The following is a 22,753-nucleotide window of genomic DNA, read 5'->3' as shown; positions in this document are numbered from 1 at the left end:
TAGTACTGTATGTAAGTGATATCATATAGGAAAATATTTTATCTATTTGAAAATAACTGATGTGTATATTTAAATGCATAAATTTATGTATATATGTATATATTTAGAAATATTTTTCTAGAGGAAAAACTAGACAGAGGTAGATAGAAAACTGGAGATCTAAAATTTGTAAGCAGCATATCATATTCCTTTTCCCCAGAACTGTTTTGGATAGTCTCAAGCTGTCATAATGCAAAGTAGAAAAGCTTGCTGAAATCCCAAATAACTTCAATTTAAAAAAATGAAACTGTAATTTCATATTAGACTATATACTTGTCAAGTATTTCATAAGCTTTAGAAAACAATCACTATATGACTTCATCTTGTAATTGTTGTTGTTAGGTGACGTCAAGTCAGTTTGGATCCGTAGCCCACCCTATATATAACAGAATGAAACACTGCCCAGTACTCTGCCTGCCTCACAATTGTTTTTGTACTTGAGCCCATTGTTGCAGCCACTGTGTCAGTCCATCTCATTGAGGGTGTTCCTCTTTTTCGCTGACCATATCCTTTACCAAGCATGATGCCCTTCCCCAGGGACTGATCCCTCCTGGCAACATGTCCAAAGTACGTGAGACAAAATCTTGCCACCTTCACTTCTAAGGAGCATTCTGGCTGTACTTCTTCCAAGAAAGATTTGTTCATTCTTTTGGCAATCCATGGTATATTGAATATTCTTCGACAAGACACCGTAATTAAGAGGTATCAATTCTCCTTATTCATTGTCCAGCTTTCACATGCATATGTGGCAATTGAAAACACCACGGCTTGGGGCTTGGGTCAGGTGCGCCATCATCCTTAAAGTGACATCTTTGCTTTTTAACATTTTAAAGAGGTCTTTTGCAGCAGATTTGCCTAATGCAAGGTGTCCTTTGATTTCTTGACTGCTGCTTCCGTGGGTATTGATTGTAGATCTAAGTAAAATGAAGTCCTTGACAACTTCAACCTTTTCTCTGTTTATCATGATATTGCTTGTTGGTCCAGTTGTGAGGATTTTTGTTTTCTTTTTATTGAGTTGTAATCCATACTGAAGGGTGTAGTCTTGGATCTTCATCAATTAGTGCTTCAAGTCTTCTTCAATTTCAGCAAGGAAGGTTGTGTTGTCTGCATAATGCAGGTTGTGAATGAGTCTTCCTCCAATCCTGATGCCACATTCTTCATACAGTCCAGCTTCTCAGATTATTTGTTCAACAAACAGATTGAATAAATACGGTAAAAGGATACAACCCTGACACACACCTTTCCTAATTTTAAACTATGCATTATCCCCTCATTCTGTTCAAATGATTACTTCTTGGCCTAAGTGTAGGTTCCTCATGAGCACAATTATGTGTTCTGAAATTCCCATTTTTCACAATGTTATCCATAATTTGTTATGATCCACACAGTGGAATGCCTTTGCATAGTCAATAAAACACAGGAGAATATCTTTCTGTTATTCTCTCCTTTCAGCCATGATCTGTCTGACATCATCGATGATATCCCTTGTTCCATGTTCTCTTCTGAATCTGGCTTGCATTTCTGGCAGTTCCCTGGCAAAATACTGCTGCAGCTGCTTTTGAATGATCATCAGCAAAATTTTACTTGTGCGTAATATTAATGGTATTGTCTGTTGGATTACTTTTCTTTGGAGTAGGCATAAATACGAAGCTCTTCCATTTGGTTGGCCAGGTGGCTCTCTTACAAGTTGACATAGATGAGTGAGCACTTCAAGCGCTGCATCCATTTGCTGAAATATCTCTATTGGTATTCCGTCAATTCCTGGAGCCTTGTTTTTTACTGTTGCCTTCAGCGCAGCTTGGACTTCTTCCTTCAGTACCATCAGAACTTGATTATATGGTATCTCCTGAAATGGTTGAATGGCTGCCAATTCTTTTTGGTACAATGACTCTGTATTTCTTCAAACTTCTTTTGATGCTTCCTGCATTTTTCAGTATTTTACCCATAGAATTGTTCACTATTGCAGCTCCAGGCTTGTAGTTTTTCTTCAGTTCTTTCAGCCTGAGAAATGCCGAGTGTGTTCTTCCCTTTTGGTTTTCTATCTCCAGGTCTTTGCACATGTCATTACAATACTTTGTCTTCTCAAGCCGCCCTTTGAAATCTTCTGTTCGGCTCTTTGACTTCATCATTTCTTCCATTTGCTTTAACTACTGTACGTTCAAGAGCAAGTTTCAGAGTCGCTTCTGATATCCATTTTGGTCTTTTTTTTTTCTTTTCTTTTTTTGTGCTTTAAGTGAAACTTTACGAATCGTCAGTCTCTCACACAAAAACCCATATACACCTTGCTACACACTCCCAATTACCCTCCCCCTAATGAGACAGGCTGCTCTCTTTTTTCCTGTCTTTTTAACGACCACTTGCCTTCTTCACGTATGATGTCCTTGATATAATTCCATACCTGGTCTGGTCTTCGGTCATTGGTGTCCAAAGCATCATATCTGTTCTTGAGATGGTCTTTAAAGTTAGGTGGGATATACTCAAAGTCGTACTTTGGCTGTAGTGGACTTGTTCTAATTTTCTTCAGCTTCAACTTGAACTTGCATATGAGCCTTGTTCTGACTGATAATATTGAGCTTTTCCATTGTCTCTTTCCACAGACGTAGTTGATTTGATTCCCGTGTATTCCATCTGGTAAGGTCCATGTATATAGTCATTTATATTGTTGGAAAAAGGTGTTTGCAATGAAGAATTTTTTGTTCTTTTAAAATTTATCATGCCATCTCCAGCATTGTTTTTCTCACCAAGGCCATATTCTCCAACTATTGATCCTTATTCTTGGTTTCTAACTTTCACATTCCGATCAGCAGTAATTATCAATGCATCCTGATTACATGCAGCAGTTGATAAAAAATCTTCAATTTCTTCATCTTTTGCCTTAGTGTTTGGTGCATAAATTTGAATAGTAGTCCTGAAAGCTTGACCCCATCCATGTCATTAAGGTGGACTCTACTGTAACGAGGCAGCTCTTCCCTAGTCATTTTTTGAGTGCCTTCCAACTTGAGGGTCTCATCTTCTGGCACTCTGTCAGACAACGTTCTGCTGCTATTCATAAGGTTTTCACTGTCTAATTCTTTTCAGAAGTAGACCACTAGTCTGTCTTAGTCTGAAAACTCAGCTGAAACCTGTCCGCCATGGGTGACCCAGTTGGTATTTGAATACCGATGGCATAGCTTCCAGCATCACAGCAACACACAAGCCCCCACAGTAGGACAATCTGACAGACACATGGGGGTTATCTTATAATAAGTGAAAGTAAACATTTTTAATGTGAAGCTGTATGCCACCACTAAATCAAATCTAGGTTATAATTATCATTATAGGATCTTGATTGCCAATCTACATAAATAAATAATTAGATTATTTGAGGCACAAATGAATAATTGTGGATGTATCCATCCATGGCTTAATTTAATTAATATACTAGAATTAACTTTCTTTAGAATATTTATCTTGCTGAATGTGCATCATTTCTCCTGGTCCTTTTTCTGGGCTCCTAAGACATAAAGCCCAAAATAAATTTTAATCATTAGGTACTTAGGTGGAAATTATTAGCTACCTATGACAGTCATAGGAGACTTCTCAGTATCTGAATGACCACCATAAGATGACCCTCTGTGTGCAAGAAAATTCCAAATAATTTTGCACGTTAAAATAATTAGTGATAATAGTTTGTAAAAGTCATCTTGTAATATTACTTTTTCTGCAAAGACAACTCAAAGTAATAGCTACTTTCTAAAAAAAGTCATGTTCTTGAATAGAGAAGTGAGGCAAACATGCGACATGATTTTAGAAGATTACTAGGCCAATGGATTACTAGGCTAAACCCACCAAATATTAATCCCATCACCTGACATTCCATTATTAGAGAATTTTTCCCCCAAAATTACATATTTAATTTATATCTTTATGAGAAAAAAATTCACTAATACAGTAAGAAGAATCACAGAGAGAACAAGGAGGACCATTCGTCCTCAGCTTTATTTTGACAGTCTCAAATTTTAGACTTCTGATGTTATCTTCAAATACAAGTCATTGTATGCTTGTATTTGTATGTATTTAAAATGTAATCTTTTCAATGTCAACATTCAAAGCATATCACAATTTTGAAATGTTTTGGAGAGGATTTCTTCAATTCTTATGTATCAGTAATATTAAAACAAGAATTATATTAAGTCAATATAGAAATTGGTTGAATTTTATTTAATATACAATTTGCCCCTCAAGGTAGCATTTCCACTAGGGAGCCAAAATGTTCCATAGAGGAAAAAACTTCCCAAGATTCTTATACCTCATCTTATCCACATTGCCATGGATGGGGGAACAGAGCAATGTTTATAGAATAACTTCTAGTCTAACCTTGGAGTTTCTGTTTCTCAAAACTGATTATATGTAGATAATTCTTCAGAAGAGCACAATGCCTAAGGGAAAACAGTGTTCACTGAGCTATTAACTAGGTTATTGTTCAACTTAAAGGTGACTTTAGGAAACCAGTTTCTTCAAGGCTAAAGGTTCAAACAAACATCTTAGGACAATGGCCTGGGTAGGTCACCCCAACTCCATGGACTGCAGAAATCTGGATTACAGAAGAATTGAAACTCTGTTTCTCAGGAATCTCAAAAAATGGAAATAGTCTGTGCCTCGTTTTTTGTTTTTTTTTTTTTCTCTTACCTGCCAGTAGGCTCTGAATGTGTTGATTTAGCCATGCATGTAAGAGGATGCCGTGAGGACTAGAGAATGTTCAGAAGACAGGAAAGTCTATAAAACACATTTTTGCCCAGAGCAAGCTGTTCTCTCAAATGGCTGTTCTTATGGAGGGTTAGCCATTAGAACAGTTAATACAATTTTCACTGAAAAATCTAACCTAGAAAATTGAAACCCTCAGAGTACGTTTCAAAATGCAAAAATGCTATGATTTCAATTAAAAGCTTGAAGTGCTAGAAAGACAAGGAAGTGTTCCCTTGATGTTTAATTAACAACATAATAAATGACCTTCATTTCTTAGAAACAAGGGGAGGACTAGGCTAATCTTACCTGGTAGAAACTGTCAGGCAGGAAAGAAGGCTGAGGCAGTAAAACAGAGGGGGACCTGCTGATTCCATAGTCAGTCATTTCTAGGCCTTGAATCAGAGCTTACAGCAGAACGTAACCTAAAAGGCAAAGTGAAACATGAAGAGCCTATACTTGTAGAAGAGCCTCTCCAGGGCAACATGTCAGAAGTGGATGGCCTGTCTGTCAAAAGAAGGTGAGACTGAACTGTTAGCAAGATGGACAAGCCACTACCCAAAAGCTCAGTACTGTGGAAAACTCAATGAGTATATTTGTTATCATCTATTGCTGTGTAACACATAACTCCAAAACTTATTTTTAATAAGTAAAAGGGAAAGCAAAAGGAACATGAGAAAGTTTGCTCTTCCCTCCAGTAACACATTTGCACTGAAAAGAGCAATCCAGCATGTTTCATCTACAAGTGTTTTTTGTGATTCCTCCTTTGTGTAATAGACTGATATCTTGCCATTGAAAATCCTATCAGGCCTGGAGTGACTTCAGAATCTTTGAAGATAATGATATATACAACCTAGTTTCTTCATTCCTTCACCTTCTTAAAGTTCATCTCCAGAAGTCATTACCTCTCCATTTCCACAATTGCTCACTGACCTAAAATTACCTGAAAATTGTCTAAGAAATCATAGATCTCAGTCTCTTGTCAATTTTCTATCTCAGTGCTTGCTTACTCCAGTACCTCCACTATATCTTTTCTTCAAATCCACATTTAGTTTAGTCTATTGAAGCTTCTTTCTCCCTGTTCCCCAGCCCTTATATCTCTATTGCTGTCTTAATATCATGTCAACAACCTTCTTTGCCATTAATCTAATCTTCTGTCTCAAAATCCTGGCATAGCATTTACCTGAGTGAATCCCAATATCTTCCTATTTCCATATAAGTATCTGGCCTAGCGAGCATTGCCAAAGGAAAACACAAAAACAGGAATATTGCTACAACTAGAAGTCACTTACCTTAGTCACATCCTTCCACTACCAAACACTCCTACAAAGTTTTACTACTTGGCTTTCTTTCTCATTTTCCACGTAGCTTAAATCCTTGATAAACTCTGCCTTGATCATAGTAGATAAATGTGTTTCCTGCATTACAATGAAGACACAAGCTCCTTCAACTCTTAAGTCACCAAATATATAATCATCTTATATCCACTCAAGGGGTCTTCCTTGACTCTTCCTGCTCCTATATCCTTCACAAGCAGCCATAAAAATTGATTTATTTTATGTGATAGACATCTTCTAAAATGCCCCCCAACCCCCCAAAAACCCTTGCTATTGAGTCAATTCTGACTCATAGTGATCCTATAGGGCACAGTAGAACTGGCCCATAGTGTTTCCAAGGAGCAGCTGGTGGATTCGAACTGCTGATCTTTTGGTTAGCAACTGAACTCTTAACCACTGCGCCACCAGGGCGCCCTAAAATGCTCCCCTGTGATCCCTAAAACCAAAACCAAAGTTGTTGGCATATAATCAATTCCAACTCAATTTGATCCCATGTGTTACAAAATAGAACTGCTCCATAGGATTTTCTTTGCTGTAATCTTTATAGAAGCAGATCCTCAGGCCTTTCTTCTGTGACACCACTGGGTGGGTATGAACAATGAACCTTTAGGTGGTTAGAAAAGTGCATACCATTTGTGCCATCCAATGACTTTGATAGAATCAAGAAATAAATATAGGTAGTCCCCAACTTATGTTATATTCAACTTTCAAAGAACCATACTTATGATCAATCATTTTTTAAATAGTTTCATCCCAAAAGTGTGCATGTTCATGTGAGCCTTGAGAAAAAACATTCCTTTCAATATTCTGCTATACTTGATAATGCATCAGGGCATCCTTCTCACGTAGATGATCTAAATTTAGATGTGAAAGTGGCACACCTACCTCCCAATACAGCAGCTGTGCTTCAGCCTAGGGATCAAGGTGCAATCAGCAACTTCAAGGCACACTACCTACAGACTATGTGTGCTCAGGCAATAGCTGCAAAGGTGGAGGTACAGTAACATGTGACTTCTGGAAGAATATAATATTCTCCAGTGTATTTCATTTTCCTGGGAGGAAGTTACATGAAAATGTATGCAGAGGATATGGAAAAAAATGCTGAGTTATGTGAACACACTCCAAACATTTGATTAGGATAACAGGATGGAAGAGATGGGTGGAAAAATCACCCGTATGGCAAGAACACTGAATTTAGAACTTGACATTGCCAGTGTGGAGCAGCTCACAGATCATGAAGAAAGGGAATTGACAGATCAGGACTTAAATGGATTTTGAAGAGGAATGGAATGCTGAAGAAGAAAGAGAAAGAGGAAAGAAAGAAGGTGTCAAAACATTTTACAGTGAAAGTGTTAGCTGGAGTTTTTTCTAAGCTAAATCAGGGATTTAGATGCTTGAAAACATGGACCCAAATGCTAATTACTTTGCTAAAGTCAATGGGCAGATTTGGGAATGGTGATATGTTACTGTGAAATATATGAAGAAAAAAAGAAAAGGGCCATACAGACAACTCTCACTAATTGTCTGACTAGAAATGACATTCCTATTCCCAGGGATAATCCAGATGATCCAGAACCTTCCACAAGTGGAGTTATTACCATGACTGACAAAATGCTGCTGTGGTCCAACTCTTCATTGTTGGAGTAAATTTTTATTTTTGTGTTTTTTTATGTATGTATTAAAATATATCTGTATGTTTATATGTAATGTTTCCAACCACCAAAGATAAATAAAGACGAGATTTATAAAGATACTGTTAATAAAAGGCAATAATAATGAAAACCAAAAAAAAGAGTCATCTTAAGGGAACCCCATTGTAAGTTAAGGCCTGCCTGTATATGATCAGTGGGTGCCAAGGCAATTCAATGGAGAGGGAATAATGTATTATATGTGTTTAATAGTAAAATCTTGCCAAAACTATCACCTAACAAATTCATATTATTGTGTCATTTCTGCACTTAGAATCTTCAGTGGCTCTTTTTGACTACTTGGTGAAGTCTGAACTTAGCGTGGCATTCAAGGCCCTTCATGGTCTGATACATTACTATCTAGCTTTACTTCCTGATACTGTTTCTCCTTCCATACATAACTGCTTCAATGCTTTGCATTAGACATTGCAGGTCTAGGGTCATATGTGCATCTGTGTTTTCTTGCCTTTGTTCATGTGTTCCTGCTACTGGGAATTCTTCTCATTATAGACTTGAGATTCCCACTCAGCATTTAGGACTACCACACAGGTTATTTCCTAGATGCCTTATATACATCAGCCCAAACAGATATAAAAGGTCTTCTGTCTACACTCTGTAAGAACCACATATAAGCTTGTATTATAAGATTGATCATGCTGATTTGTACTTCTTGGTGAAACATCTTTATTTATTTTCCTATGCTCTGAAAGCTGCATAAAGGCAGAACCATTAACAGAGGCATTCTTCCTTACATCTCCATGGCCTAGAACAGGGCACCTAACATCAGTTCAGTAAATATTTGATGGATAGATTGACAGAGGAACAAATAGAAGTCACTAATCCCAAATATTTATAGTATACATTTAATGTTAGCCTCCTTGACCTGATTTTACAAATACTAGTAATTTCTTCGAATATATCCCCTAAAATTTAAGCAAATTCACATTATATGTAGAGAACAAAGAATGATAGTTTGAAAAATATCAGATAATCACATTAGGTATTAAGAATGTTGAATATTTTATACTGAAAATTTAGTCTGTTTCCTTCTCAGAATTATAATTATTAGCTTTCTTGAAACCTTTAAGTATAGCCTTGATTTTATGTATCAGATATTAATGAATGAACACATTGTCTTGACACGTACTCATTATTTATCGTATATGCTAAAATAGACATTTTCACTGAGGATTATTTTGATTTTTTTTAAATTTTTCTTCAAACAAATCACATTGTACTTAAACTTGAACATTAACATTAAGCAAACATGGATTCAAGACCCAGCTCTGCCACCTATTAGTGATATAAGTTTCCCCAAGTTAGTAGTGTCTCTAAGTTATAAATATCTGAAACTTGGAGGTAATAATAGCTCTTCTCTGATAAAGTTGTGTTGGAGATTTAATAAGATATTGCATATAAAGCTCTTAATAATGCTCAATTTCTAGTAAGTTTTCATATACTTTAAATCCTTATCTTTATTACTATTGAAAAATATATTATCCCCAGTTAAAGGATATCATTATATAAAGACTTTGTCCATTTTATTTTCTTTCTTCTATGTCTTCAATCACTTCCCCTTCAGTGATCCTTACCCTCAAACCATATCTTACTGATGGTGCCTTTTCACTCCTAAAAAATACTCTTTCTTAAAACCAAACTACTACCCTGTATCTCTTGTTTCACCAGGCTATGAAAATAGTCGACCCATATTGTTTTTACTTTCTCTAATACCATTTATAGGAGCCCTGGTGGTGCAATGGTTAAAGTTATCGGCTGCTAACCAAAAAGTCAGTGGTTCAAACCTACCAGCCACTCCATAGGACAAAGATGTGGCAGTCTGTTTCTGTAAGATTTCAGCATTGGAAACCCTATGTTCAGCTGTACTCTGTCTTATAGGGTCACTATGAGTTGGAATTGACTCAGTGGCAGTGGATTTCGTTTTGTGTTTAATACAATATATTTTTTAACCTAATATAAGGACTCTGCTTAAACTGCTTTTCCAAGATCATCAATGACTGTGTAATGCATAAGTCCAAAGGATATTCCTCAATCTCTATCTTTATAATAACTATACAGTATGTGGTATGGACAACAAGTTACTTTTTGATTCTACCACCTTTTGTGCTTCATATATCCTCCAGTTGTTCACTTAAAAATTATCTGGCTCTTATTCCTATACCTGTGTCTAAAATACACATGTTTCTTATTACATTAATAATTAATTTCATTACATCACTTTTAACATTTTTCATTTTTTACATTATTTTTCCCTGTCTATAAATAGTTTCTTATCTGATGTATCTACTTTTCCTAGTGCTTCATAAATTTTGAATGAGTGAATCAAACAAAAAAACCAAACCTGTTGCCATTGAGTCTATGTATGTATCTGTTTATCTATCAGATGGCTATACTCCAAAGAATGTAAGAATGAAAAAAAAAAAAAATTGTTGAGTAGATCCCGACTGATAGCAACCCATAGTGTTTCCATGGAGCAGCTGGTGTATTCCAGCTGCCGACCTTTTTTATTAGCAGCTGAGCTCTTAATCACTGTGCCACCAGGCCTCCAAATGAGTGAATACTGAGCCATAAATAAATAGATTATATAAAAATTGAAATCATTGATAAAATATAATAAATTTTATTGGTTGCACTAACCCTTTCTGAAATGTGTATCCAGTTGGCAGTGAATTTAGTTAACAAAGATAATATTCTATTGTTTAAACATTTATTTCAAGGAAATACAGCAAGCATTTGTTGAGTATGTTAATCACAGTACTGTGTGATATAAATTAAAATAAAAATTAAAAACCCGTATATATTATTCAGTAATGCTGTTCTAAATTGTAAATTTTGGCCCTTTTTTGAAAATTAGTTAGCCTGGCTTTCCTCTATTTACCCACAAAGAAATAATATAGTGCCACCTGAAATAATTAGCCCATTCACATGAGGACAATTTCCATAGAAACAAAGGAAGACAGAGAGGGTAATTTCAGTTTTGACATTAAAATTAGAGATTTTTTAGGGTTGGAAAATAAATTTAGATTGCCCCTTCCCCATTTTAAATGTTAAAACCATACAAACTTATGGCATGTGTTTGACCATATTCCTTATCTTCATTTTTCAGGCTTTGGTCTGTCTATCCTAGTTAAAAATATAGTATTTACCTGAAGACAAATTCAAGAAGCTTACAATTGAATATACGGAAAATATATATTTGAGTACAAAAAAACTCAATGCTGTTGAGTCAATTCCAACTCATAGTGACTCTATAGAACCTGTAGGGTTTCCAAGGAGCACCTAGAGGATTTGAACTGCCAACCTTTTGGTTAGCAGCCGAATTCTTAACCACTACACCGCATATTTGGGTAAGGGAATATAATATAAGTACATGCTGAAGAAATATTAATTGGCATATATAAAGATGATATTCAAAAAGAACAAGTAACAAAATTCCAAGTAATTTTGCTAAAGTAAGATTTCCGAGACCATCATGGGAAGAAAGAATCAACAAGATGGGTGGGTAAGCTTTTGCCAGATACTTGAAATCCAGACAAAACTATTTGGAGGATATATAACCATTAATAGAAAGATTGGCTTGCAGGGGGAAAAAATTGATAGCCTGAATGTGGTGTTTCAGAGATGGCTTAGAGTAAGGAGCCCCTGTAGAAAGTTGTTTACATTGTCCCATCATGAAATGGTATGACTCTAGACAGAAAGCAACTCTGAAAATGTAAAAGCATGAATGGATCTGATGATTATCCTAGAAAAGAATGAGCACCTCTTAGTGACAGATAAAGAGATAATAAACAGATTGATAAAAAGAATAGTGGTTATCTCATGAAAGACAAAGAATAGGCCAAGAATTATATGTGTGACAACTATTTCAAATCAATGTTTGTGATATAAATATTAAAAGTACTTGATGAAAACTCCAAAGGTGGTGTACAATCAATCCAAACTTTCTTATATTGCTATATCTGCTGTTTGATTATAACGAGTTTCAGGAAGAATTCATCTTTGACTGAAGCCCTCTGAGTAAACCACTGCTCTGAGATTTATTATGAATATGAATATTCTTGAACTCTATATATGTGTGTGATATTTGAGAAAGTAGTTAACAATCAGAAAAAAACAAGAAAACCTACATATTGTGAGCATTTTATTTAACCATATCAAACAAAAGCACCATATGAGCAGAATATACTTTGCTCAATTCTTCCATTCAGGACCCTGGTGGCGCAGTGGTTAAGTGTTTGGCTGCTAACCAAAAGGTTCAGCACTTCGAATCCACCAGCCACTCCTTGGAAACCCTATGGGGCAGTTCTGCTCTGTCCTGTAGGGTCACTATGAGTTGGAATCTACTCAACAACAGTTTTTTTTTTTTTTTTTCATTCTTACATTCTTTGGAGTATAGCCATCTGATAGATAAACAGATACATACATACATAGATACACATATAAAATGTTCACCTTAAAAAACTTCTAAAGGGTTTTCTACAATACTTTATACAGATTTTAGGAAAGAAAAGAAATTAATCTCTTTGGGACTTTCCAGAGAATATAAGGCAATAAATGCTGCACAGACTGACATCTCTAATATTTCTGTCCAGTGAGGTAGAAACTAGTTTTCTGCCTGACTGCTCAAACCAAGAGCAATGACTTTCAGCAAGAAAACAAAACAAATCGGGACAAGAGGTGCATTAAGGAAAAGCTTAAAGATGTCTGATGAAATAGTGAGTGCCATTTTCACAGTATTAATTGGAGAAGATTTTTGTCTATACACTAGATTTTGAGAAATGACTTATAAGTGTACAACTTTTAAATATGTTATTTATTTCTGTTCTGTGATTATTAACCCAAAACTGAACCCACTGCCATCAGGTTGATTCTGACTCATAGCAATCCTATAAGACAGAGTGCAACTGCCCCTTTGGGTTTCCAAGGAGCCGCTGGTGAATTTGAACCGCCGACATTTTGGTTAGCAGATGAGCTCTTAACCACTGTACCACTAGGGCTCCTGTGTTAATAGGGCCCTGTCATTTATTTTATTTCTTCTTCTTTTTCTTTTTTTTGGTTACAATAATTAGAGAAAAGTTACTTTTTAACAATTTCAGTTACACTCACAAATGGTAAATTCTTTCCTATGGTAGTACAGATTCAGGACTGTCTATTGGTAAAGGTGTCTACTGTTTTTCAGTAATTCAGAGATATTCTCATTGCAATGATGTTACTGACTATGAAGTGTTTTGGTTCATGGGAATGGTTACTAAACTATTCCACATTATTCTAGTTGAGAAATGTTATGGCCTTAACAGTGCACTGTTGCAGTGCCTAGTGGATTTTAAATGTTTTACAAGTATTTAAAAGTACTTTTCCATGAGTGTTAACCATTTATAATTTCGTTTTTATTTTTTATTTTCCTTGTGTGTCTTAAAGCAATGTAAATTCTTGAATCCTTACACTAAACATTTTGTATGTTTTAGCTCCATGTGGGGGTAGAAATGGGGCCTGGAGGAATAGTGGTAAATATGGGTCTATTCTGGAAAAACATTATTAATTTTATAGTGCATAGTATAAACTTCTGAACATTTCTACATTCAAATGTTATTTTCCCTCAAAACTGGAAACTGTTGATGTTAGAGGTGGGGTGGAGGTTGACCTTTTGAAGGTGTATTAGCGTTCTCATTGAAATTTCAGAGTGAAACTCTGCTTCCAGTCAGTTTACAGGGAAGGATATGTAAAGGCATATTTTCCATTTTGCAGCATACTTGCCTTACAACTTCATCACCATCTTATACCCTAGCTTCTAAAAGTTAAAGGAATATGTTGGACTATGCTTACACATTTTTAAGCACTTTATCTTATTTGGGGAAGTGGGGGTCTAAGATTTTCCCTCCCTTCCTAATGCTTAAGAGGCATAGCTCTGTATAGATATTTACAGTATAGAAAGAATGAATAGCCGGGAACGAAGTTGAAACAAAGTCAGAGAGCAGTATAGTGTGTGTGTGTGCATGTACTATTTTTCTTACCAAGACAAGGAAAGTACTTAAAATAATATTCAAAATAAATGCAAGCTTTAGATTAGGAAGGTTCAAGTAGGGTGAGAGAATTAGCTTTGAGTGCAGTTTCTCTTCTCCTGTTCTTTATGTTCTGCTGCTCAGTTAAAGGGAAGGGACTATGTCTTACTCATAATTATAATTCAGTATTTAGTACAGTACAAAAAAACACATGACTATTCCCGTCCTGTTGCCATCAAGTTGATTTCGACTCATAGTAACAGTATAGGACAGAGTAGAACTGCTCCATAAGTGTTTCCAAGGAGTTGCTGGTGGATTCAAACTGCCGACCTTATGGTTGGTAGCCAAGATCTTAACCACTGTGCAACCAGGGCTCCACATAAGTGTCTATTGCTTGTTAAACATGTTCTCAACTATTTTTTTTTTCCACTGAGCTATTAAATAGTTTTTTGTGGTTCTAATTAACAAATTAGTTTTGTTCAGGTGGGTAAATTATTTTCAAGATATCAGGAGTTTCTTAATTTTAAAAGTGGACCTAGCTATCTAATGGATCTCCCTTAGAGATTCTAGTATTGAATTTCTGAAACTAAATAATGTCTTCTCCTCTTAAGGTTATAGTCTGTTTTTAACTACACCATTGGCCCTTCTTTTAAACTTAGAATAACAGGCAACTTTTAACTAAGAGCTAGCATTTACATAGTTTTCCAATCAGACTGATAATTCCTCATCTTCTAACTTTTCCATAGATATTGTAGCTAGGGAAAATTTACTGTGATTTTTATGGGGTTAGGCTACAAAGATTAATTTTATACACAGAATGGATACATTCTCATAATTGTAGACACCTCTCTCCTCCCCCTTGCCCTCTGCTGTTGAGTCAGTTCCAACTCATATCCACCATATAGGACAGAGTATAGCTGCCCCATAGGATTTGCAAGGCTGTAAGTCTTTATAGAAGCAATCTGCCACATCTTTCTCCCATAGAGCAACTGGTGGTTTCGAACCGCTAACTTTTTGATTACCAGTGAATGCTTTAAGCACTCTGCCACCAGGGCCCCCGTCCCTCCTCCTAGCTCTGTAATAAAGCTATATTTTAAAAAACAATCTAGTTGAATATCTTTTGAATATTAAGTCACCTTAATTAAATAGTAATGATTAACCTATATGAGATCAATTTTAGAGCCATAAAACAAATTTATAATCAAGGCAAAATATTAGGCACATTTCTATTTCTATTAATTTACTCAGATGTTTAGTGAAGTCTAGAATGTATATTTTTCTTTCACCTAGTTCTCTTTTTCAAGGCACCATTCGAGTCCCAGTTCCCCTAAGAAGCCTACTTTTGGCCATTCAGACTAAAGCACTATGATATAACAATCTAGTGTTCTCTTCATCTGTAGAGATACTGAATAGCAATAGATCAAGGATTTCTTTCTGAAGACATTATCCAGTATGCTCTCTTATATTAGTGGTTCTCTAGTAGGGGTTATTTTGCCCAACAGGGACCTATGCCAATATTTTATTGACATGAGTGGGGAGGAGTGCTGCTGACATGTGGTGAATAGATACCAGAGGTGCCATTAAACATCATACAATGCACAAAACAGCCCCCGTCCAACAAAGAATTATCTGGTCCAAACTGTCAATGGGTGCTGAGGTTGAGAAACCCCACGCTGCATTGATACTGGGCCGTAAATAGCCATGGACTTCATGTGGATCTCTAACAAATTATATGACCGCTTACCATTCTTGTGGCCAAAACTATATCAATGACTGTGTCATGGGAAAGAATAAAATGCTCTGCTGAAGCCCTGCTAGATTATATCTATTGCTTCCAAATTATCTACGTTAACTGTCACATCATCCTTGAAGGAAATTAAGTTCGGCTGTCACAATTTCTCTTTCACAAAGCCACAATGATTGCTACACAGTACACTGCATTGCAAGTCATTGCCAATGATTGCACATTCGGTTTGATGGTTTACCCTGCTATTTCACATGATATTGGAGTTAATTTGACCAGTATTTAATAACCAGGGTTGCCCTTTCTATCTATAAAAGAAGAAAATGGATGAATTGAGATTTTTGATAGACATAAAGCTTTCAACTTGTCCTCCCTGGCCCCATTCTATACATTTTATTTGCTCTTCCCCTTTTCCTCTTTGCTTTGCATAGAACACTGTCTGGATGTATATTCATCTCACAGGTATTAATATACCATTAGACTCATGTTAAACCAGATTATCCTTAGAATTTCCCTGAAATTTTACATCTCATTCTGTTTCCTCCACTTAGAAAGCATTCTCCTTTTGGAATATTATCCATTCTTCAAGACCTAGGCCTTTCACAATCCATCCTTCCTCCCTTCCCCAAGCTAAAAATAAAGACTTCTTCCTGAGGGTCGCAGTATACACTGTTTATATTTTCCTCTAACTCACTGACTGCCTTATTTTATAGATGTTCATTATCTTTTAAGAAATCGTTCCCCCTTGAAGATTCTATGGTCTTTGTAGGTACCACAGTACTTTGCTTATTAATAAAATTTTGTGAAATTTTACTGTTCGAAAGTGAATTCACACCTTCATCACTTAAAAATAAAGGGTCTACCTTCATAAAATTCTTCCTACTTAAAGAACACACTTAAAAATACAAGATATTATAATGATAAACATGAACATCAGATATGGGTTTCTATATTAATAAAATGAAAAGTATATGAAATATATGAAAAATATATTTCTGTGTCTCTCTAGTGGTACAGTGTTCAGAAGTGTATCTCTGATGTTGACACCAAGAGCTATTGAGCATAAGACTTAGTTGTTTTCCTTTCTGTATCATGCCTCTTAGCTCTGTGTGTGTGGTATCTAGAACAATGCATTTTACAATTATACATATATTTCACCATATTATATATAGTAATCAATAAATAATTTTGTTCTAGCATCTATGATTTTAAACAATAACCCCTACGTATTTTAGCTAGCTCAGCTTTTTGAAAAAGTAGATATTCTTCTTTCTCATTCTTAGACTGAATTTAAACTGGTTTTACAATCAGATAATGCACATACATATATTTAAAATCCTTAGGATAGTGTACACATATACCCCAGCTACTGTTTTTTTATTAGTATCCCTGGCACCCCAGAACAAGGAAGAATTCCTTTCTTTGCCGTATAATTTGCAGGGTATAAATGGACTTCTCTGAGAAGAATGTTGTTTAAGTAACTGGCCAGTAGAACTTATCCTGGAGGTCATTTGCCTTTCATCCCAATTACAACGTTGTTATTGCAATCTATAATTAGCTGTTCTTCTAGTCCTGCCTCAACATCTATTCAATTGTTAGGACTTTCTGTTCCTTTCCCTTTTTCTGCACTTTGCACAGCTATTTTAAAATGTTTTAAGTTTTTATATATAGTACAAAAATCTTCTTAGTATAAGGGCACCAGATCTATCTAAAAGCAACTTTTATGAAGTGCTTTGTCTTCGTTACTTTGTGCTGCCTTAACAGAAATACTATAAGTGCGTGGCTTTAAAGAACAGAATTTTCTCTTCTCATAGTTCAGAAGGCTAGAAGTCTGAATTCAGGGTGTGAATCTAGGAAGAGGTTCTTCATCTATTTCGGCTTGCAGTAGCTGCCAGAAGTTCCTGGATGGTACAGATAGTTAATGCGCTTGGCTACTAACCAGAAGGCTGACATTTCAAGTCTACCCCCAGGAACCTTAGAAGAAAGACCTGGTGATCTATTTCTGAAAAAATCAGCCATTGAAAACTCTGACGTAGATGGGGTCACCATGAGTCAGAATCAACTTGACAACAACTGGTTTAGTAGATGCTAACAATCCTTGGCACCTCGCTTTGTGTGTCTCTATGTCTATTCTGCTGTTTTTATAACTCAGAAGTGATTAGGTTTAGGACCCACCCTACAAAAGAAAAACCCCTATTTCCAAACAGGTACGGGGATTAGGATTTTAATATATACTACTTTGGAGAGACACAATCCAATCCATAATAACCTTCATCAAGAAAAACTTTATTATGCAGGCAGTCGCCGGGTTCTGAACATCCAACTTACAGACAGTTATATACAATGATTCGTAATAATCAACCCTGCACTACTTTGTGACGCTCCTGAAAACATTGTGAGGTTTGGAAGTGTTTCTTAAGTGTTTTATATGCATACAAAGGTAAAATATGTACTTTATGCTAAGACAAACATTTGACTAACACTAAATAAGAATCCTATACAGCTGTTCTGACTTACCTACAAATTTGACTTAAAGACAGACTTAGGAATGGATCCTGTTTGTAACCTGGGGACTGTACGTACACCAAGATTTTTTTCTTTATTGTTATCTTGTTATAACATGGACATGGATCCCCACTATGTCACCCCTAATCATGATAAGCTGTCTTTTATATATCTTTTGATCTTTTCTAAGTGATTGTATTGATTCGTTTTCTCTGTTTTTGGGTTCTGAACTGTATTATTTTACATTATGTTGATTGAATTGGAATTAAATGTAGTATTCTAAATTGGTGAGATATCACTTCAGATTCTCTGTTATATTTCTAACTGTTCTCTTAAGTGATACTAATCAATCCTTAAATAAAGTATACACACACACACACTTAAAATTTAAATCTATATATGTTAATGGTTCTACAGTTCAGGTTTTCTAAGTATAAAAATGCCTGTTAAGTGCTTTGATCAGAGTGAGCACTTAATGAATATCTCTTTAAGTGAATTGGATGGTTATATGTATTTTAGGGAGAATAGCTAAGAAAACAGTGTGCTGTGAAGAAAAATTCATAAGTGATGAATCTTATCAAACTTAATGAAGTTCTGAGGACTGAATGCTATTGCATTCTCCTTCTCATATTCTCCTTCATTGTTTAAAGGCTTTTGTTTTCACTCAACTAGAGAGTAACTCTGTGTTTGGCCCTCTGGGATTTCTCAGTGGGCACTCCACATATGCTAGAAAAATCTTCTTTAGATCAGAGGTTTCAAACTGTCAGTGAAGCCCAAAGTCTTGGATTCTTTGGCCTGGCATTTGGATTAGAAACAACAGTTTTAAAATATAGATTTTCTTCTTTAAGAATTACTCTTAATGCTACAAATAGTCTTTGTTGTGGCTTCTTATAGTTTTTCCACTAAGATTTCAGATACACTCTCTTTCCAAATAGTGAATTCTGGGAATTGTACCTCTTGACTCAGAACTTTTAAATATAGTCACAAGTCATTATTTTACCCTTTCATTTCTTCATTCTATAATTAAAAAAAAAAAAAAAGTATTTTACTGCTTTGTTCAAACACAATATTTTTAAATTAATTTTCTAAATTTATTTGTACACCCCCCCAAATTTCTTCTTTTTCTCTCTTTTTGCTTCATTCCGTATTTAGATTATCTGTCTTGTGTGCTTTCTCTCGGCCGAGATCAGCATTTAGTTGTGCATTAATTGGTGGGTGTTTATAACTTCTGATGAGAAAGAGTTCTTACTTTGAAATGTGTTTATATTATGCAGTACCGTAACAGCCTAGGTAATGAAATTAAGCACTCTTTTATTAAACCATTTTAAGGCCTCAATCATGAACACTTCTAATATTAATAAAAATTCTTATGCATATACCAAATATACTAAATACATGTTAAGGGTAAAGAAACAGTGAGTTTCAGCCTCTGAGGGAGCACTGTTATACTGAAAGAACTGAAAAGGTATTGTAGAAATTTGTTTTCAAATAGAAAACTTGTATATCTTTGTTAGTGTTTTGGAAAAATATTAAGAATATTCTTATGAGGTCTTGTTTTTAGTTTTATTTCTACTTATTATAGTCAGTTTACACTCCAAGGTATGAGTTAAAGTGTTAATGTTTTTACAAATAAATATTTTTAAAAGATTTGGGAAATACGGATTTATCAAAAAATTATAGTTTTCTAATGTTGCAGGTAAAATGTTGCAGGTGTTATAATAATAAACATTTTCTCAAGAAAGGAAAATTTATTTTTCAGTTAATTGCATTTGTGACCAATACATGAAATTATACAAAAATTTTTATTTTAATATGTTGTAATAGCTAAAAAATATATATGAAATCATTTTTATTTAAATATAAATTATAAAGTCTTTTTTGTCTTTTTTTTTTTTTTTTTGCATTGATAATAACGTACTATTTTGTTTACTGAATTATAGACGAAAGGTTCTCAAACCATGACATCCTCCGGCACCCAGAAAAAAGTTAAGAGAACGCTGCCAAATCCACCTCCTGAGGAGACTTCCACGGGAACTCAGTCTACATTCAGCACGATGGGAACCACTTCTAGAAGAAGGATCTGCAGAACCAACACAATGGCACGAGCTAAGATTCTCCAGGACATAGACAGGGAGCTTGATCTTGTGGAGAGGGAATCGGCAAAGCTTAGAAAGAAACAAGCAGAACTTGATGAGGAAGAAAAAGAAATTGATGCCAAACTACGGTACTTGGAAATGGGTATTAATAGGAGGAAAGAGGCATTGTTAAAGGAGAGAGAGAAGAGAGAGCGAGCCTACCTCCAGGGCGTAGCTGAGGATCGTGATTACATGTCTGACAGTGAAGTGAGCAGCACCAGGCCAACCCTAATAGAAAGTCAGCATGGGATAGAACGACCTAGAACTGCTCCCCAAACTGAATTCAGCCAGTTTATACCACCACAAACCCAACCTGAATCTCAACTAGTTCCTCCTACATGTCCTTATACACAATACCAGTACTCTTCCCCTGCTCTTCCTACCCAAGCACCAACTCCATACACCCAACAGTCCCACTTTGAACAAGAAACTTTGTACCATCAGCAAGTTTCACCTTATCAGACTCAGCCAGCCTTTCAAACTGTGGCAACAATGTCCTTCACGCCTCAAGCTCAACCTACACCAACCCCACAACCTTCTTATCAGTTACCATCACAGATGATGGTGATACAACAAAAGCCACGGCAAACCACATTATATTTGGAGCCCAAAATAACTTCAAACTATGAGGTGATTCGTAACCAACCCCTGATGATAGCACCTGTCTCTACTGATAACACATATGCTGTTTCCCACCTTGGCAGTAAGTACAATAGTTTAGACTTGAGGATAGGTTTGGAGGAAAGAAGTAGCATGGCAAGCAGTCCAATATCAAGCATATCTGCTGATTCTTTCTATGCAGATATTGACCATCACACCCCACGAAATTATGTTCTAATTGATGACATTGGAGAGATAACCAAAGGAACAGCGGCGTTAAGCACTGCGTTTAGCCTTCATGAAAAGGATCTGTCAAAAACAGACCGTCTTCTAAGAACCACTGAGACACGTAGGTCACAAGAAGTGACAGATTTTCTAGCACCTTTACAGAGTTCCTCCAGATTGCACAGTTATGTGAAAGCAGAGGAAGACCCAATGGAGGATCCTTATGAGTTAAAACTTCTGAAACATCAAATTAAACAAGAATTCCGTAGAGGAGCAGAGAGCTTAGATCACCTTGCTGGCCTTTCCCATTATTACCATGCTGACACTAGCTATAGACACTTTCCAAAATCTGAAAAATACAGCATCAGTAGACTCACGCTTGAAAAACAAGCAGCAAAACAACTACCAGCAGCCATACTTTATCAAAAGCAGTCAAAGCATAAGAAATCATTAATTGACCCTAAAATGTCAAAATTTTCACCTATTCAAGAAAGTAGAGACCTTGAACCTGATTATTCAAGTTATATAACTTCTAGCACTTCATCTATTGGTGGCATTTCTTCCAGGGCAAGACTTCTTCAAGATGACATCACTTTTGGCCTCAGAAAAAATATTACAGACCAACAAAAATTTATGGGATCATCCCTTGGTTCAGGACTGGGCACAATAGGAAGTACCATGCGGTCAGCTCTGCAGGATGAAGCAGATAAGCCATACAATAGTGGCAGTAGGTCCAGACCTTCCTCCAGACCTTCCTCTGTCTATGGGCTTGATTTATCACTTAAAAGAGATTCTTCCAGCTCTTCCCTAAGACTAAAAGCTCAAGAGGCTGAAGCTGTAGATGTTTCCTTTAGTCATGCATCATCCTCTGGAAGAACTAAACCTACCAGTTTGCCAATTAGCCAGAGTAGAGGAAGAATACCAATTGTGGCCCAGAACTCTGAAGAAGAAAGTCCATTGAGTCCTGTTGGCCAACCAATGGGAATGGCCAGGGCTGCAGCTGGACCTCTACCACCAATATCTGCAGACACCAGGGATCAGTTTGGATCAAGTCACTCATTGCCTGAAGTTCAGCAACATATGAGAGAAGAATCACGGACTCGAGGCTATGACCGTGACATAGCATTCATCATGGATGACTTCCAACATGCCATGTCAGATAGTGAAGGTAAATTGGGCCTCAAATTAACTTGTTATTCTCGAAACTCAAACTCATTTTTTTGCATGTTTGATTTTCCTTCTCCAAAGATGTATTCTACTTTTCTTGGTGTGTCTTTTGCATGTTTACTTCGATTTTATTTCTTGTGAATGGAAATTTTGTCTTGTATATAGATTTTGTAGCATGCTTTTCTTTATTTCTTTTTAGTTTACTCTTTTATTGTTCTCTTTCTGGATTGTTTGTTTAATTTGTTTGGTGTCCACTTTTATCAAATAATTCTGTCAATAAAATATGGTCATTCTTTAAATCCATAGTTGGGAAGTTTTTCATTTTATGTTTCTTTTATTTTTTTTAATGAATTTTAAAAGTTATTGATCAGTTTCTTTTAGTTTGTGAGATTATTAAGATTTTGAACTAGTAAATATTATTCTGTATTTTTTAATAGAAAATTATTTATGTAATTTTTTTGAGATTAGCAATAGTTAATTCAATGAATATTCTCTTTGAGAACTCTTGGAAAAAATCTTTGACTTTAGTGTAATGTAGAATTTTTCAATTATGCTTAAATAAAAGGTTTCTAGT

At 35.7% G+C, this 22,753-nt stretch overlaps 1 protein-coding gene across 3 annotated transcripts in view; it reads left to right on the top strand.

Moving 5' to 3' along the window:
• The window catches only part of PCLO (piccolo presynaptic cytomatrix protein), a 427,248-nt gene that overhangs the window by 254,251 nt on the left and 150,244 nt on the right, over positions 1-22,753 (top strand). For all 3 annotated transcript variants that reach the window (XM_049893053.1, XM_049893054.1, XM_049893055.1), the window contains exon 7: positions 19,993-22,180. In XM_049893053.1, coding sequence (XP_049749010.1) covers positions 19,993-22,180 — 2,188 coding nt within the window. The remainder of the gene's footprint in view (positions 1-19,992; positions 22,181-22,753) is intronic.

The sequence above is a fragment of the Elephas maximus genome, chromosome 8, assembly GCF_024166365.1.
Source record: "Elephas maximus indicus isolate mEleMax1 chromosome 8, mEleMax1 primary haplotype, whole genome shotgun sequence".
Classification (NCBI taxonomy): Eukaryota; Metazoa; Chordata; class Mammalia; order Proboscidea; family Elephantidae; genus Elephas; species Elephas maximus.
This window is presented reverse-complemented; position numbering and strand designations above follow the sequence as displayed.